The following is a 15861-nucleotide window of genomic DNA, read 5'->3' on the forward strand; positions in this document are numbered from 1 at the left end:
TACAGCCAGGACAACCACTCCTCCTTACGCGCCGGGCCAAGTTGACCCCAGGCGCTTTGGTGCATGCAGGCGATCAACCAATGTCGAAAAAACAAAGTGCTTGTGTCACTAAATTTGTCCCCCATGCAGTGTGTTCTGTGACGAGCTAATGCGATAACAATAGGCTCTGTGATGTGGTTGGTTGCCAACGAGACTTCTAAGCGCCGTGTGTCCAAGCTAAGGTATCGGATCCCTTCTCAAAACGGAAAATATGCAGCCATCACCCTGGAGGGCGCTGTGCCGCAATTTTGAGATGGCATTATGAATGATACTGCTTGGACCATGGTGTGAGTCTCTCTCTCTCTCTCTGTCGCGCTCAGGGGGACTCGTCTCTTTTCTGTTTCTGTCTCTTCTCTTTCCCCTCCCTTCTTCCTTGTACCGCGAGGGTCGTTATGATTTATTTAGTTTAATGATTTTGGTTTTTCGCTTGTCGATTTAACCCTATACTTTGGACATACTGCGATATTTCGAATTACATTCCCTCGAGAAGAAATACACGCAGCTAGCAATCCGCAGGCGGATAAAGGGTCCGGAACCAAAGGGCCAAAAGAACAAAAGAACGAGACGAAGAAAGGCAAAGATGTATCCATCAACCCATCACAATCATCGTCATTCCCTTTATCTACTTCTCTCATCCTTTATACTCGACATCACAACCTTCGTCTCCGCCACTCTATGCTACACTCCCGATGGCACTCTAACGTCGGATCAACCTTGCAATCTGACCGCTCCTGCGAGCGTCTGCTGCGAACAAGGGTTCTATTGTACGTCCAACGGCCTCTGTCAGCCAGCAAACTGGTGGAATGGGGTAAATGGGAATCCTCTCCAGTTTATTCGTGGGACATGCACGGATAAGACCTGGGCTTCGCCGGAGTGTGGATCGCATTGTATTATTGGTGAGTTATTATTATTGAAGACCCCAATCCCATCGTTGGAAATAATACTAGGGAAGGACTGTTATATAAGTACTAACTATGATGTCTTTTCTTAGAGAGCGTGACAGGTGGAGAGTGGGTCATGGAATGCGGCACCCATGTAGATAAATGGTGCTGCTCAGCAGATAACTGCTGTAGCAATTCCAGCTACGAGCAATTCGCACTGGGTCTTCCATCCGTTACTGCCACCGCTGGTGTATACGGTACATCTACAGCGTCGCCTATATCGCTGCCAACAACTATGACAAACTCTTCGATGAACGCAACAGCAACAGCAAACAGCACTAGACCCGAAGTGACTGCAAAGGCGACCAGTTCCGGGTTCATCACTCACCCTTCAGAGATTCCAAGTGCTGGATCTTCATCATCTTCCGGTTCTAGCAAAACCACAGCGGTCGGAATAGGCGTTGGCGTCGGTGTCGGCTCCGCCGCAGTAGCAGGTATAGCTGGAGCGATCATATTCTGCCTCCGGAGGAAGAAAAGACAGGCTGTAGAGGAACAGATCCAGGATCTATCAAGACCACCATACCCCGGTTTCAATTGGAATGCCAACTATTACTCGGAGCCGAAGATGCCACCGCCGTCTGAGCTTGGTGTCTCTCAGAGAGCGCACATCCAAGAACTAGACGCCGGTTATGCGCACGGAACCCGGATATGATATGTCGTTTTCGATCGTTTGATGACATAGCAAATAATATTTCTTTCTTTCTTGCATGGTGCTGAGCGTTGTTGATATTGATGCGTGTATATAAATCTATAAGTTTTTATCTGGTCCGGAATCCGAAAATTTCTTTCTTTCTTTGCAGGCAATAATATGCTTTTCGCTACAATTTTGAAATTGCTTTCTATGGCTTTATCTCTTCGTATACTATGGAGCTATCAGTGGGTTTACTGTTTGATTCGCGATGACTTCTAGCGGGGTCTAGATATATGTGACTACGCCAGAATAAACTCCATTAATTCAAGCACTCTATTCCCAGGAGCTGGACCTTGTTTAACCTCTCTTATTTATAACCGAAAAGAACATTTCGTAATATGAATTCCCGCTATGTAAACGATTTTCCCCAATGTGCAAACATAATCAACAAAGTATACAACCGTTCCTCATAACCAACGAAAAAAGTAAGAAGGCATGGCTATATCTACGCCTGCCTGTTAATAGTAAATTCGCCAATTACTTCCACGGCTTCCTTCTTATCCTCTGGGACGCCGTAGCCACCACCGCCAGGAGTCAAGATGATGATACGGTCTCCAGTATTCATCTGCATGGTCGCCCTACCACCGACGCTGATGGTTCTCTCGGTGCCATCCTCGGGATCTTTGCGAATCCACAAGTTCACACCTCGCTGGCCCTCCTCGCCGCCTGCCATTCCATAGGGCGCGTTGACTCGGCGTTCCGACAGGATACTGACCTGCATCGGCCGTCTGAGTTCGATGTCACGCACGCACCCATCACCTCCGCGATGCTTGCCCGCACCACCACTGCCCTTGCGAATGGCAAACTCGCGCAGTATGACAGGATAGCGCTTCTCCAGGGTCTCGGGGTCAGTCATTCTGGTATTGGTGATGTGCGTGTGGACACCGCTCTGGCCATCCCAGTTTGCTCCAGCGCCTGCGCCGCCTGCAATGGTCTCATAGTATCCAAAGCCCTTGGTAACATTTCCATTGGCATCCTTTCCACCATAACCGAACGTCAGGTTGTTGCACGTGCCCTGGCTGGCGCCACTAACTCGGAAGGCTCTGAAGATGACATCGACAACTCGCTGAGACGTCTCGACGTTGGATCCAACAGTTGCTGCCTTCATGCTGGGCGACAGGATGGAGTTTGGCGGGCAGATAACGTCGATTGGGTTCAGGCAACCCTGGTTGAGCGGGATGTCGGAGGAGATCATGGAACGCAGGCAGTACATGATTCCACTGTACATGATAGCCGGAGGGCAGTTCAAGTTGTTCAGAGCTTCCGGTCCGGAACCAGTGAAGTCGAACTTTGCAGAACCATCCTCGGGATTGATGGTAATCTTTAACGCGAGCGGGGTTCCGTCGTCCAAGTAGTCAACAGCTTCAAGCGGGCGTCCTTGGAACCGTCGGCTGAAATCCTTCAGGAGTGACCGGACAGTCTCTTCGGCGTTCTTCTGGACGGCATCCATGTACAATTGCACGACCGGCCAGCTGTACTCTCTGACCAAACCTTGGATGAGATGGATTCCCCGGTGGTTAGCCGCAATACCAGCCTTGAGGTCGGATATATTGTCATTCCAGGTACGAGTTCCGCTGCAACCGGGGTAGCTGGCAGGCTTGTCGATAAGGTGGTATCTGAGACCCTCTTCGTCGAAGTGTCCTTCCTTGACCAGCTTGAATGATTCGATGGCAGCGCCCTCCTGCCACAACTCCGTGGAATTCGGCGGCATCGATCCGGGAATGATACCTCCAATGTCAGCATGGTGACCTCTGTTCGCGACAAAGAACAGGATACGAGTAGGGTCCTGCTCGTCAAACACGGGAGTAGTAACAGTCAGATCGGGAAGGTGTGTGCCTCCAGCAATAGGATGGTTAGACAGGATAACGTCGCCGGGCTTCAGTCCATCCTTGCCGTATTTCTTTGCTTGGTAGGCGATGGCATAACTCATCGAACCCAGATGGGCAGGGATATGAGGAGCGTTAGCGACGAGTCTTCCCTCCTGCGAAAAGACGGCGCAACTATAGTCCAGACGTTCTTTGATGTTTGTGGAAATAGACGTCTTTCTGAGCGTCTCACCCATCTGCTCAGCAACGCTCATGAAGCGATGTCCGAAAACAGAAAGCTGAACTGGGTCAACTTCCTCTGCGGAAACCTTCTTGACCTCAGCATCCAGGAGCTGGACGAGGATGTGCTCCTGGAGAACGGTCGCTTCACTTGCCGGGTCAACGACGATAGTCTGGGTTTCGTCAATGATCATGGCCGGGCCGAGGATAATGCTGCCCTTGGGGACGTCCTTGAGGTGGAAAATCTTGGAATCGACCCATCCTTCCTTCTCGAAGTAGACCTTTCGGATGTGAGCCGGCTCCAGGTTCGCGGCCGCGGACCGCTCAATCTCTCGAAGCTGCTTGAAGGGACTGGTAACCTTCACCTCCTTGCTCTTGCCCACGGATCGAATTCGGATATCGTCAACAAGGATCTGTCTTGGCTGGGTGAAGCCAAATTCACGCTTATGCCGGGCGACGAAGGATTCGGCGAAGTCTCCAGAGCCCTCTGAAGCGGCAATCATGAGGGAAGTGTCACTGCCCTTGTAACGCATGTTCAGGAAGGTCTCGTGCTCAATACGCTCCTCAGTGAAGCCTTCGGAGACGAGCTGCTGAGCAGCACGCTGCTTCATCTGAGTAGCTCGCTTGGCAATACGTTCAGCGGCGTTTTCATCGTAAGTCGTAGCCTCGGGTTCCTGTGTCTCAACAACCACATCGGCCAATGCCATACCGTAAGCGGAGAGGATACTCGAGAAGCGGTGGATCAAGACACGCTTGATACCGAGATCGCGAGCAATGGCTGTTGCGTGCTGTCCACCAGCTCCTCCGAAGCAGACGAGGTTGTGCGAAGCAGTCTCAAAACCTCTGCCTTCACTTATCGTTCTGATCGGTCGAGTCATGGCAGCATTGGCGACCATCAGGAAACCCATTGCCACCTCCTCAGGGGTCAATTTCTCGGTGCCCTTCTTCTCGGCATTCACCACTTCCGTCAACTGCAGGAACTTCTCACGGACGACGTCAAAATCCAACTTCCGCGCGAAGTAATCCGGCAGAATACGGCCAAGGAAGAAGTTGGCATCAGTGATGGTCAATGGACCGCCTTTGCCGTAGCAGGCGGGACCTGGATAGGCTCCGGCCGACTCGGGTCCAACCACAAAGAGGCCATTTCTCCAGAACAGTCTGGAACCGCCTCCGGCCGCGACGGTGTGTACATCGAGCTGGGGACTCTGGATGGCAACCTGGGAGACTGTCGTCTCAAAGACGTGGTCTAGAGAACCGCTATAGCGCGAGACATCAGTGCTAGTACCGCCCATGTCGAAACCAAGGACGGGTGTTCCGTCTTCATCGTCGTAGCAGGTTCTGGCGCATCCGATCACACCTCCAGCAGGTCCAGAGAGGATGGCACGCAGACCGGTGAATCTGGAGAAGGAAGTGAGACCACCGTCCGACTGACAGAGGAGTAGCTTCTTCGCGTTTTCGTCTTCCAGGTTACCCTTGAAGCCTTTGCGGAAGCCCTCGAGATATTCAGTGATAACGGGCGAAAGGTAGGCATCTGCAGTGGTGGACTGGGCTCTAGACACCAACTTGATCATCGGTTGGAGCTCTGCAGAGGCGGAGACATTGAATCCCATCTCTCGTGCAATGGACGCCACTGCGGCCTCGTGCTCCGGGAAAGAGAATGAGTGCATGAAGGCAATGGCCAGCGTACGGAAGCCTTCATCCCACAGGGACTGGAGGTCCTTCTTGACCTGGTCTAGATCTGGCTTCTTGAGGATCCGAATGGCCTCACCTGTGAGACCTTCGACGAGATCGGGGTCGGACTTGATATCAATCGGTTTGGGCTCGGGGTCTTCGGCAAAGCCTTCCACCGTGACGCGCTCATCCACCTCGACCACCTTCTCATACAGCCGGTCCAGCTTAGAGACAGACAGGTCGAAGATGCTGGGTCGGGCTTGGTTTCCAATGATGAGCAAGTCACGGAAGCCCTTGGTGATCACGAGCGCCACGCGCTCTCCTTTTCTCTCGAGCAGTGCACTGAAAAGGGTCAGCAGGGTCAGACTGGAGAAGATTCATGCCAGCTTACTTGGTCGCAACTGTCGTTCCCATGCGGATAGACTCCACGGGAGTGATATCGATAGGTGTTCCTCTGGGGATTTCCTTCCCTGTGGCCTTCTCCAGGATCTGGCGGATTCCTTCGATGGGAGCATCGTCATACTCCCCAGGGGAGTTTGACAGCAGCTTGAAGATCAAGGCATCTTCACGGCCGGGGATGCTCGCCCAGCTACAACATCACTTGTCAGCATGAGTCGCTTTCGCGATAATAGCACTGGAAGAAGAAAATGGGTGCATACAAATCACAAAAAGTGCCTCCTCTATCGATAGCGATTCTGATGCCCGGGTTCGTTGTACTCGACATGATGAATGTGATCTGGAACACCAACAGGCACCGCGACTATCTCTCTCTCTCTCGTCTTCAGATTGCTTCCCCTCTTGAGCAATATATACCCCTCCATTGCGATACTGAACAACCCACTGTCGGCCGAACATCCGTCCCGCTATCGGCGGCTGGCGGCAGAAGCCGAGCGTTGTGCTCTTTATCGACCGGCACGGCCATCACGCAGCCGAAGCGACATGCCGAGCTTATCTCGGCCAGCGAGTGTTGGCGCCGGTGATATTAGATTAATTAGTGATCCGACATTGATTTTTTACAGTGATGACTGTGGTATAGATATCCATTGTTCTGCCTCAGTATGAGAGTCGGGAAGAAGCATCCTGAAAGCCCCGAAATGGATCTCTGGGCTTTCGGAGACAACCGGTTATTGCTCCTGCAATTCAATCCGGATCAGCCTGAATATCAACCTTTCCAGTTACTCGATTCTTGCGCTCGTAAGGACATCGGGTGAACCCGGCTGATTTATTCAACTCTCTAGAAAAACACATTAAGACCGTCTTCCCAGATATAATATATTATATACTATTTACTTACTCGCGTGGTAGAAATTTCCACCCCCGTCAGGGAGCAAAGAGTTCACCCGCCAAAACGCATGGTAAAACGTCGTACGTTTGGGGGGTTTTCTGTTTCCGATGACCTGATATTACTTAAGGCAGATGCGATGCGAATAGTTAGTTATAGGCTGCCATGCGAAATCCGGAGTCGAGACACCACGGTCCTCGCTTTGCCAACACCGCTCATTCTCTTGGTTGTTCGCTTCGTACTTTCTTTAAAAAAAACGCACTTGGTTCGATGAAGATATTCGGTCTACATTTCTCGTGGATTCCGAATTCATTAATCAATGACAGTCAATAATCGTCGCCGGTTTTATTGATCGCATATCATATCATATCATATCATATCATATCACATCATACTCTTTATTATTATCTACTCCCAAGAGCGATACCGATCTTTCGGAACCTTCCGAATGGCACACTGGTCCCGCCATCGTCTGCCAGGAGACGCTCCTCCAGTCGTCTTTCCGAGCTCTCAGTACAACGACATCCGGCCTCTAACGCAGAGGCAAGCTTATCGAACTACCCGAGCCAGACTGTCCATGATTCTGCCGGCGATCCTCTTCTTTGGCCTCATTTACATGGCCGTCTTACTCTGGATGGACCTTTCGTCGAGCAGTCCACTTTCTCAGATCGATTCTTCCCATCAGGCACCGATCGATGATTTACCTTGGACTGGTGGAGACGAAAAGGAATCAAGCCCGCGCCCGGCGCAGGCATACCTTGCGGCTCAATAGGGCGACTGTGGACATTTTGAACTCTCGTACATATCTGGCTTGAGAGAACTGATATATACGCTTTCCGCAGAAGCGGCGCTTTTGATTGCGAATGCGACATCCATGCATACCCCCTATATGCATACAAGATGGTAAGTATTATGGTTCTCTTGTTCCCTCTCATAGTTCAAATCGAAGCATCACCCTCGATTCCAAGACAAGGAAAGCTAATAGCGGATACAAGCGTGGAACAATCAGGCTTTGGTCGGATTTATCTACAGTCAACAGTTTCCAGATTTGGTTCCATTGTGGTTGGTCACTGTCGAACACGACTTGAAATAAGCAGGTTCAGATATACCAGGCCATCTGAATAATACCAGAACCACTATGGTCCCCACAGATGGGTGCACGAAGCGCCCCGACGATGAAGAACCCATCAGCCCGACTACAGGGGGCATAGTGGTATTCTAGTGTTCTACCAGGCTTTCCGCGACAGGCAGATGTCGCTTATATCCATGGGATGTGATGCTTGATCAGAAGCTCGTGCCAGCAACCCACAACAGAACACAGGCGACAAGATTGAATTCACATCCACATATTCTCGATGATAGTGAAGATCTAGTTCGAGACGAACTACATCCTAAGAGTCCCGGACACGCTCTCGCAAGAAGGGTGAAGTTCATCAACACCCTATGAATTCCGGAGCCGTTGGGAAAGCAAGAGAAGTTGATACTTTTGATATCACTGCTACATTTTTTTTTTCCTTTTTGATTTTCGACCTTGATGTAAAAGATTCATCAGAGGCGACACTGAGAAGGAAGGAGGACGAGCGAACCGCTCGATGATACTCATCAAAAACTCCCAATTATCCGATTAGTTATGTACATATTCCAATTAATCACTTAGTTACCTACCTACCTACCTGCCTATCGTATCTATCTATCTATCTATATATCTATCTACCTAGCAACCCAATAAATAACCCCCTCGTATCCCGTATCCATCCCGAATACGAAGAATACAGAGCACCACGAACTATAAATAAATCACTCACTCACTCACTCACTCTCCTCTCCGCACACGCACACGCATGCAAGCATGATGTGTACATATCCATGTAACTACCTAGTTATGTATGCATGACTTAATTCATCCCCGCGCGAAAAAACAAGCAAGAAGAAACCCAAAACCTTCCTCCAGAAACAAAATCCCCATCCTATCGTATCGGTCTAACGGATCAATCATATGGTATTCACCTGATGGTATGCGTCTATCCACATATCAATAACTAATCCCTCTAGAGCGAATAAACGAATAAACGAATGAATGAATAATCCATATCTTTTCTTCCATCCATGCGGATCCGAATTACCGTTTAAATCATATCGTCTTTTCATCCATTCGCTCATTCATTCCCTACTCTACTCGTTCTGGGCCTGTCGCATCGCACTGACCTCCCTGGCTCTCATCGATCCCGGTTTTCATACTTACAAGTTGAGCCGACAGATTCAGAATCGACGTCAACCACTACAACTAATTTAGGGTAGACTTGCAGATTGGTTGGCTGAATGCAGGCGTCGATGACATTCCATTCTATTCCCATGCCATAGAGATGCTTCCTTCCAGTACCGGCTACAGCCACCGCAGGATGATAGAGTTCGTAGGACATGTCATACTTGGTCGATGCGCATCGATGGTCGGAAAGCAATGGAATCCGGAACGGGTAAAGCCGTCTGTCTGTCTATCCGATTCCTGGGGTCAACCTCCGGGCGCAGCCGAGAGAACCAGCGGCCACACAAAGACTTTGACCCAGAGACTGGCAGACCAAGGTTGGCTACGAAATTATGTCTAAAAAAAAAAAAATAAACTACGAATGTTATACGAGGAAAAAGAAAAAAAGTAATTAGAACGAGCTTGAATTCTGATCCTTGGAGACTAAATTTACCAATATTAGTTGACATACATACATGTAAAGTAAGTTCAAGCTTTATGACCAAGGTCGGATATATAATAAAAAGTCTATAATATGTGAATCGGGAAACAGCTTAAGCTGGATGCGCCTGGAATACCAGAGCAGATTAACGGGTAAAAGAGCGTAGCCCGTCTTAGGATTACTCGTCATCCTCCTCCTCGGGAGCGCGGGCGGCAAGAGTGTATCTCGAGACACCGTTCTTGTCAGTCTCGTGCTCAACGGCGAGCTTGGACAGACGACCAATGATGTTCTCAAGGTGGGTGTCGGCTCTGGAGCGGTCCTTACGGCCGAGGTTGTCGAGCGCGGGGATGTTGGTGAGGATGTAGTAGACGACGGCAATGATGACGGTGACACCAATGGAGTAAGCCCAGATGACAACGACAGTGACAATGTCGACATCACCGTGAATAGAGAAGACAGCACGGTCAGCAGGGTCGGTCTGCTCGAAGTCGCCAGAGATCCATCCGAACACACAGAAGAGGGTGGACAGGACATCGACGACGAAGATGGCACCAACCAGCTGCCACGAGGGCCAGGTCTTACCACCACGGGTAACGAAGATCAGCCAGTTCTCAGTCAGAGAGATCTCGAGGAAGAGGATTTCCTGGGGAGAACCGAAGTTCTGGATGATACCACCGTTGGGCAGGAAGAGAGTACCACGGACAACCCAGGTAGCAGCAGCGAGGAGAGCACCAAGGATAACGGAGATGACCCAGATCTTAGGCAACTGCCACTCGACGGGACGGGCCTCGAAGTGAGCGTTATCGTAAGCAACGGCAATGGTGGCGACGTCAGCGAACAGGGCAATGAAGACAATCAGCTCAGAGCGGACGGTCTCGTTGATGATGATCATGGAGGTGACCAGGTAGATCTCCAGGTGCAGACACAGAGCGATACGGTACTGGATGTAGGCCTTCATACGCTGGAAGATCTGACGGGCGAGCTTGATGGCATCGACGATGGTGGACAGACCGGGGGCAAGGAAGACGATATCGGCGGCAGCCTGGGCAGCCTCAGTAGCACCCTCGACGGCGATACCACAGTCGGACTTCTTGAGGGAAGGAGCGTCGTTGACACCGTCACCAGTCATGGCAGTCAAGTGACCACGCTGCTGGAGCATCTCGACGACCTGGTACTTGTGCTCGGGGAAGACCTCAGCGAAACCGTCAGCCTTCTCGACGAGGTCGTGCTGGGCGGAACCGGCGAGACCACCGTGGATCAGACGCTCAGAGTTGTAGACCTTGGTACCAAGAGCAAGCATCTTGCAAGTCTCCTTAGCGATAGCGATAGCGTCACCAGTAAGCATCTTGACGGACAGACCGAGAGCCTGGGCCTCAGTGATGGTCTGGGCAGTGTCGTCACGGGGAGGGTCGAACATGGGGTACATGCCCAGCAACTGCCAGGGCTCACCCTCCTTCTGGACGGCGACACCGAGGGAACGGAAACCACGGCGAGCGAACTCGGCAGCCTTGTCACGGTAGAGCTTGGCCTCCTGCTCGGAGCACTCAGACAGGTTCAGGATAGCCTTGGGGGCACCCTTGGCGCAAGTGTAGCGGACACCATCGCAGGTAGCAACAGTGGTGATACGCTTGGAGACGGGGTCGAAGGGAGTGTACTTCTCGGTAACCCAGTTGCGGGAGAGGATCTCACGGGCCTTGGGGTAGCGGCGGAGGGTCAGGACGGTAACCTTGTCGATGGGGTCGAGGTTCTTGATGTTGTGGGAGGAGGCGATGGCGGCAACAGCGAACATCCAGTTGACGTCGACACCCTCAGCAACGTAGGGCTCACGGATGGAGAGCTGGTTGGCAGTGAGAGTACCAGTCTTGTCAGAGCAGAGAACGTCAACACCAGCGAGGGACTCAATGGCAGTGAGCTTCTGGACGATAGCCTTCTGCTCGGCCAGGTAGGCGGCACCGACAGCGAGAGTGGTGGTGGTAACGACGGGCAGACCGACAGGGACACCGATGATGAGCAGGATCAGAGCGTAGTGGAGCAGGTTGACGGAGCTGTGCTCGGGGGTAGCGATCTTCAGGTGGTGGAAGAAACCGCCAATCCAGGCAGCGAGAATCCAGAACATGACCAGAACCAGGAGGGTGGAACCAATGTTGTCCATGATCTGCTTGAAGTGACCGGCCTCGTTGGCACCCTGGACCAGAGCAGCGGTTCTACCGACGAAGGAGTGCTTGGCAGTAGCAGTGACGATAGCGTAGGCCTTGCCACGCTTGCAACCAGTGGTGTAGTAGCAAGTGTCGCCCATATACTTGTCGACAGCGAGAGATTCACCAGTGATGGCGGACTGGTCAACAGCGACGATGGAGCTACCAGTGTGGTGCTCACGGTCGCCCTCGTCCTCATCCTCATCCTTCTCCTTGAGAGTGTCATCGTTGGCCTGGGTCAGGAACTCCTTGTAGGCCTCGAACATCTCCGGCTTGTCGTAGTCACAGATCAGGCGCACATCAGCAGGGACGACTTGACCTTCCTCGAGAATAACCTAGAAGAGATGTCGTTAGCACGATGGCCTATAGTAGTAGTAGCAGAAAAGGAAAAGAGCTTACAATGTCACCGGGAACGAGCTCACGAGCGCGGATCTCCTCCTCGTGGCCGTCACGGACAACCCAAGCCTTCATAGCAATATCACCCTTGAGCGAAGCGACGACATCGGCGGCCTGCTTCTCCTGGTACCAACCGACGACAGCGTTCAGACACAGAATACCGATAATGACACCGAAATCGATCCAGTCACGCAGACCAGCAGCCAAACAGACAGCCAATTCCATAACTGCGGGCCTTGTCAGCAGACAATTCCCATTGGCCCCAGTGGGACGGTAGGTATTGTAAGTTACTCACCATAGAGAATAGGACCACGGAAGTACCCGATGAACTGAAGGATGGGGTTCTCCTTCTCAGTCGCGAGCTCGTTCCAGCCAGACTTCTTGCGGCGAGGCTCAACGGCCGAGGAGGGGATACCCTGGCGGATGTCGGTGTCGAGCCATTCCTCGGGGCAGACGAATCCCTCGGAGGTGTCCTTGTCCTTCTGCCAGAAGGCGTACCAAGGCTTCTTCTTCTCTTTGCCGTCGTCGAGACCACCGGCCTCAGAGGTCGAGCCACGACGCTTGTCGCGGGCGGTCGAGATGTACCGGTTCAGGGCCGTGTACTCATCGAGGTTTCCGCCGTCATTGAGATCAGGAGCAGTGCGAGTGTTATCACCGTTCTCCACGTCGGGAGCGTAGGAGATCCTCCGCTCCGCCATTGTTGCTTCGGCTCACACAGCCTTCGGAACCCAACGATATGAGCAGTTGCAAAGATGACACGAATGGCAGGGTCGGAAATCCTGAGGGGGAGAGGAAAGCAAAGAAGAGCAAGCTGGAGGGGGGGAGGGGAGGGTTCTATTTAATATCGAGCGGACTGCAGCTGTCTGCACTTGGCAGCAATTGGGGGGACTAAGCCGCATCAGGTCCGTCGCCCCGTTGCGCCCGTGAACAGCCAGTGACAAGTCCGTCACATTTTTCTTGCTCTTTTTTTTTTTTTTTTACCTTTCCCTTTTTTTTCCCTTCATCGCTGCTCTGGACTGCCTGCTGCTTCTGGGGCGGGAATGCATGGGCTCACACTAGCTTACTGTCCAAGCTGGGCCGGCATCGCGGTGCCGAGTTGCGCCGCTCCCCGTCCGGGGGTTGTGGGTTGTGTGTGTGTGTGTGGACTGTGGGTGGACTAGTTCGTACTGGACTGTTGTTTGTCTGTCTGTCTGTGTCTTCAATAATACACAACTTCTGTTCCTGGACCCGCCTTGGATGCGCGATTTTTCTTTTCTCCGAGCGATTGGCGGGTCATCGCTAGAATCCTCCAGAGTAACCCAATCCGGCCGCTGCGACGCCCAGAAGCCAATTTCCCTGATGTCCTCCCGCCGTCCTAGCCGGGTCAGCTTCACCATCATCTTCACTGTTACCAGCACGAGCAGAATCCACGCAAGGGGGGAATTGGCAATAATGGCAGCAACTCTGTTCCCGGCCAGCAACCCGTCATTCTCTCTCTTCCCCCCATAACAACCAATTCCTGCCATCACATCATAACAAACAACAATAATAATAACAACAATAACAAACCACCATCCCCAATGCAGTTCTCTCCCATCTATCTCCCTCGTCCAGAATCAGATCGCCCTACTCTACCTCCATCTGCGACGATCCCTACGGGCCCTCTCCCCACGGGACGTCATCGAATGGCCTGCACGCAGCAAGCAGCATCCCGGCTTCGGTCAGCGTCGGCAAATCAGCATCCACACCCACTTCGCCTCCCCCCGCCAATAATCAGGGAGCAGCCGCCTATACCAGCCTGTGAGAAGGCCTGTTGCGGCATTTTACTCCATCGTCGCTCTTCTTACTTGTTCTGATCGTTCGATCCGCCTCGCCTAGCTGGATTTAGCCTGGATTGTCCCATCCTATCCGATGGATAATAATAATATGATGGTGCTATGGTACTATGGTACTACTCCCTCCGTAGCGTACTAACTGACTGCGTATACTTCATACTCTTTCTCTTACCTACTCCTGATTTATTATGATTATGATTATTATTACTAGCAGTAGATACACATAAATTACCTACTCTACTCTACTCTACAGGAAGAAGAAACAGTTAATCATGACATATGATCTGTCTGACTCTGCACGGATAACTACTACTATCTCCCTAAATCTCTCGTAGCATGAAACTGTCGCCCTGGCCGCGTCTATCCTCGCCCCTCCCTTTTTCGCCATTGCAACCCGCAACGACGGTGGTTTCTTTTCCCTTCTTTTCTTTCCATAATAATAATCATAAGCAGCAGACAGGGGAAAAAGGAACATCCGTCATAGTGACTCGACCATTGATTTGCACTGCTGCGGTTATTATAACTTATTACGGTATCTTACTACTCCTGCTGATCGAAGAGCGATGATGACCTACGTTCTACGATAGATATCTAGTTACAAGTCACAATCGATTCGATTCTCTCCATCCTGGGGTAAGGTAAGACACGGCCAGCCCTTGCAGCGTTGCGCACCAGCCATCGCGGGGAAAGAGAGGAAAGAGAAATCATAATAATGCAAACCATCATAAACAAGCACAGTCAAACTGACTCAAGCACCATCGATCGTAATAATAATTACTCTAGACTCTAGATAGAGTAAACGCAATCCCCCACGATTCACTTGTTTCGCTTCACTTTTCTGCTGCTCACGCGGGGGACTCCATATAACTAATTGCGGAGTGCCATATTACCCAAGAAGAGCATCCGACATTCCGACTCGAGAGTATTAGTAGTATACCTACTTGATACTGATGGACTATAATATTAAATAATACGGAGTATACACACACCGCAAGGCCTTCTAGGCATGGTCAACTCTCTTGATCTTTCCCACCTCGACTGACTTGCCCTCAAATAATAATGAACGCGGCCTCTATCGGCCCAGCCGGTTCCATCCAGGCCCCGGCTTTGCTGTTTTCGGCCGTGGCGCGCTCCACCGGCCGATCACCGCGCACGGCGACTGGCTCGCCCAGTCAACGCCCTGCCGTTTCGAAACCTCCACGGCGGATCCGCGGTGTTCGGCCTCCCGACAATAATAGATAGTAATTTATTATCTAACGCGAGCCGTGCACGGCATGGCCATACCATACCCTGGTCGTTTCTGTCAATCGAGTTGTTAGGTAGGTTAGTAGTTATCATCAAAGTGACAAGTGGGTGATGATACGAGTAATTCCGGGGATTCTCGTTGTCTTCTTCTTACTCGTATTATTATTATGATTATTTGCTAGCGTCGGCCAAGACAAAACACCAGTACGTATTACTTACCCATACCTCCTCCTCCTCCTCTCGCTCCTGGTATCTTTGATTCCCGAGTTGTTCCCTAAAATAGACTCGAGGACACAAGCCGTTGACGTTTTCACTGTTTCGGCCTTTGTTCCTTTCTCTCTCTCTCCTCCTTTCATTTTTTTTCCCTCTCTCTTTCCTTGATCCGTCCGGATACACTCTGTGGTTCGGGAAATAATCATATGTTCGTGTCTGAAACTTGAATGAAAAAAAAAACTGGCTCTCTCTCTCTCCACCGGGAAGAAGAGCCATGGGAAGGTCGACTGGATTGGGAACAGTGGCCGCGGATAGCAATTGAGTCCCAATAGCACGGTTCTCATTGGTCTGTCGGGGGATGTCCGATAGGAGCTCCGTCGAGCTCCAATTAGTTGAAGGATTAATTCATTAATTTGTCTTTAATTACCTAGGTATTTAGTTAGTAGAGTATGGCTGCTCTCTGTGATCTGTAACTTAAGTTACTCCGTGATCGCGTGCTTTTATCTAGACTAGAACTAGCTCCTGTATAATCATCGTTGATACTCTTCTTGTACGACGTGAATCTCCAGCACAGGCACCACGGTAGGCAGTTTCTGGGAATTCCTCACGTGGCACGGCTAGCACCGTCGGTTACCCCCTGGTGGA

The 15861-nt window shown here is 51.2% G+C and overlaps 4 protein-coding genes across 4 annotated transcripts; 1 reads left to right on the forward strand and 3 right to left on the reverse strand.

Annotated features, from left to right (window-relative positions):
* Positions 1-306: 306 nt before the first annotated feature.
* On the forward strand, positions 307-1906 carry C8Q69DRAFT_494471 (hypothetical protein). Its single transcript, XM_028632212.1, has 2 exons — positions 307-935; positions 1031-1906. The coding sequence occupies exons 1-2, from the start codon at positions 620-622 to the stop codon at positions 1630-1632; spliced, it is 918 nt and encodes a 305-aa protein (XP_028488715.1). The 5' UTR covers positions 307-619; the 3' UTR covers positions 1633-1906.
* Positions 1907-2116: 210 nt separating this feature from the next.
* C8Q69DRAFT_395115 (putative 5-oxoprolinase) lies at positions 2117-6111 on the reverse strand (the record flags this gene model as incomplete). The annotated part of the gene is made up of 3 exons (XM_028627680.1): positions 2117-5729; positions 5779-5976; positions 6047-6111. The coding sequence occupies 3 exons, from the start codon at positions 6109-6111 to the stop codon at positions 2117-2119; spliced, it is 3876 nt and encodes a 1291-aa protein (XP_028488716.1).
* A 3209-nt stretch (positions 6112-9320) lies between these two features.
* C8Q69DRAFT_449700 (plasma membrane ATPase 2) lies at positions 9321-12940 on the reverse strand. The gene is made up of 3 exons (XM_028629385.1): positions 12240-12940; positions 11948-12171; positions 9321-11883 (listed from the first exon to the last, which is right to left on the reverse strand). The coding sequence occupies exons 1-3, from the start codon at positions 12640-12642 to the stop codon at positions 9532-9534; spliced, it is 2979 nt and encodes a 992-aa protein (XP_028488717.1). The 5' UTR covers positions 12643-12940; the 3' UTR covers positions 9321-9531.
* A 59-nt stretch (positions 12941-12999) lies between these two features.
* Positions 13000-13745, reverse strand: C8Q69DRAFT_440185 (hypothetical protein; the record flags this gene model as incomplete). The annotated part of the gene is made up of 2 exons (XM_028628625.1): positions 13000-13442; positions 13676-13745. The coding sequence occupies 2 exons, from the start codon at positions 13743-13745 to the stop codon at positions 13000-13002; spliced, it is 513 nt and encodes a 170-aa protein (XP_028488718.1).
* Positions 13746-15861: the final 2116 nt, after the last annotated feature.

Source organism: Paecilomyces variotii, assembly GCF_004022145.1.
Source record: "Paecilomyces variotii strain CBS 101075 chromosome Unknown C8Q69scaffold_1, whole genome shotgun sequence".
Lineage (NCBI taxonomy): Eukaryota > Fungi > Ascomycota > Eurotiomycetes > Eurotiales > Thermoascaceae > Paecilomyces > Paecilomyces variotii.

Excerpts from the sequence above, each read along its gene's own strand:
- C8Q69DRAFT_494471 (XM_028632212.1), top strand. The coding sequence starts at position 620 with ATGTATCCATCAACCCATCACAATCATCGTCATTCCCTTTATCTACTT. Across the intron at positions 936-1,030 it reads TGGATCGCATTGTATTATTG|AGAGCGTGACAGGTGGAGAG; the intron begins GTGAGTTATTAT and ends GTCTTTTCTTAG.
- C8Q69DRAFT_449700 (XM_028629385.1), bottom strand. The coding sequence starts at position 12,642 with ATGGCGGAGCGGAGGATCTCCTACGCTCCCGACGTGGAGAACGGTGAT. Across the intron at positions 12,172-12,239 it reads CCGTGGTCCTATTCTCTATG|TTATGGAATTGGCTGTCTGT; the intron begins GTGAGTAACTTA and ends CAAGGCCCGCAG. Across the intron at positions 11,884-11,947 it reads AGCTCGTTCCCGGTGACATT|GTTATTCTCGAGGAAGGTCA; the intron begins GTAAGCTCTTTT and ends CATCTCTTCTAG.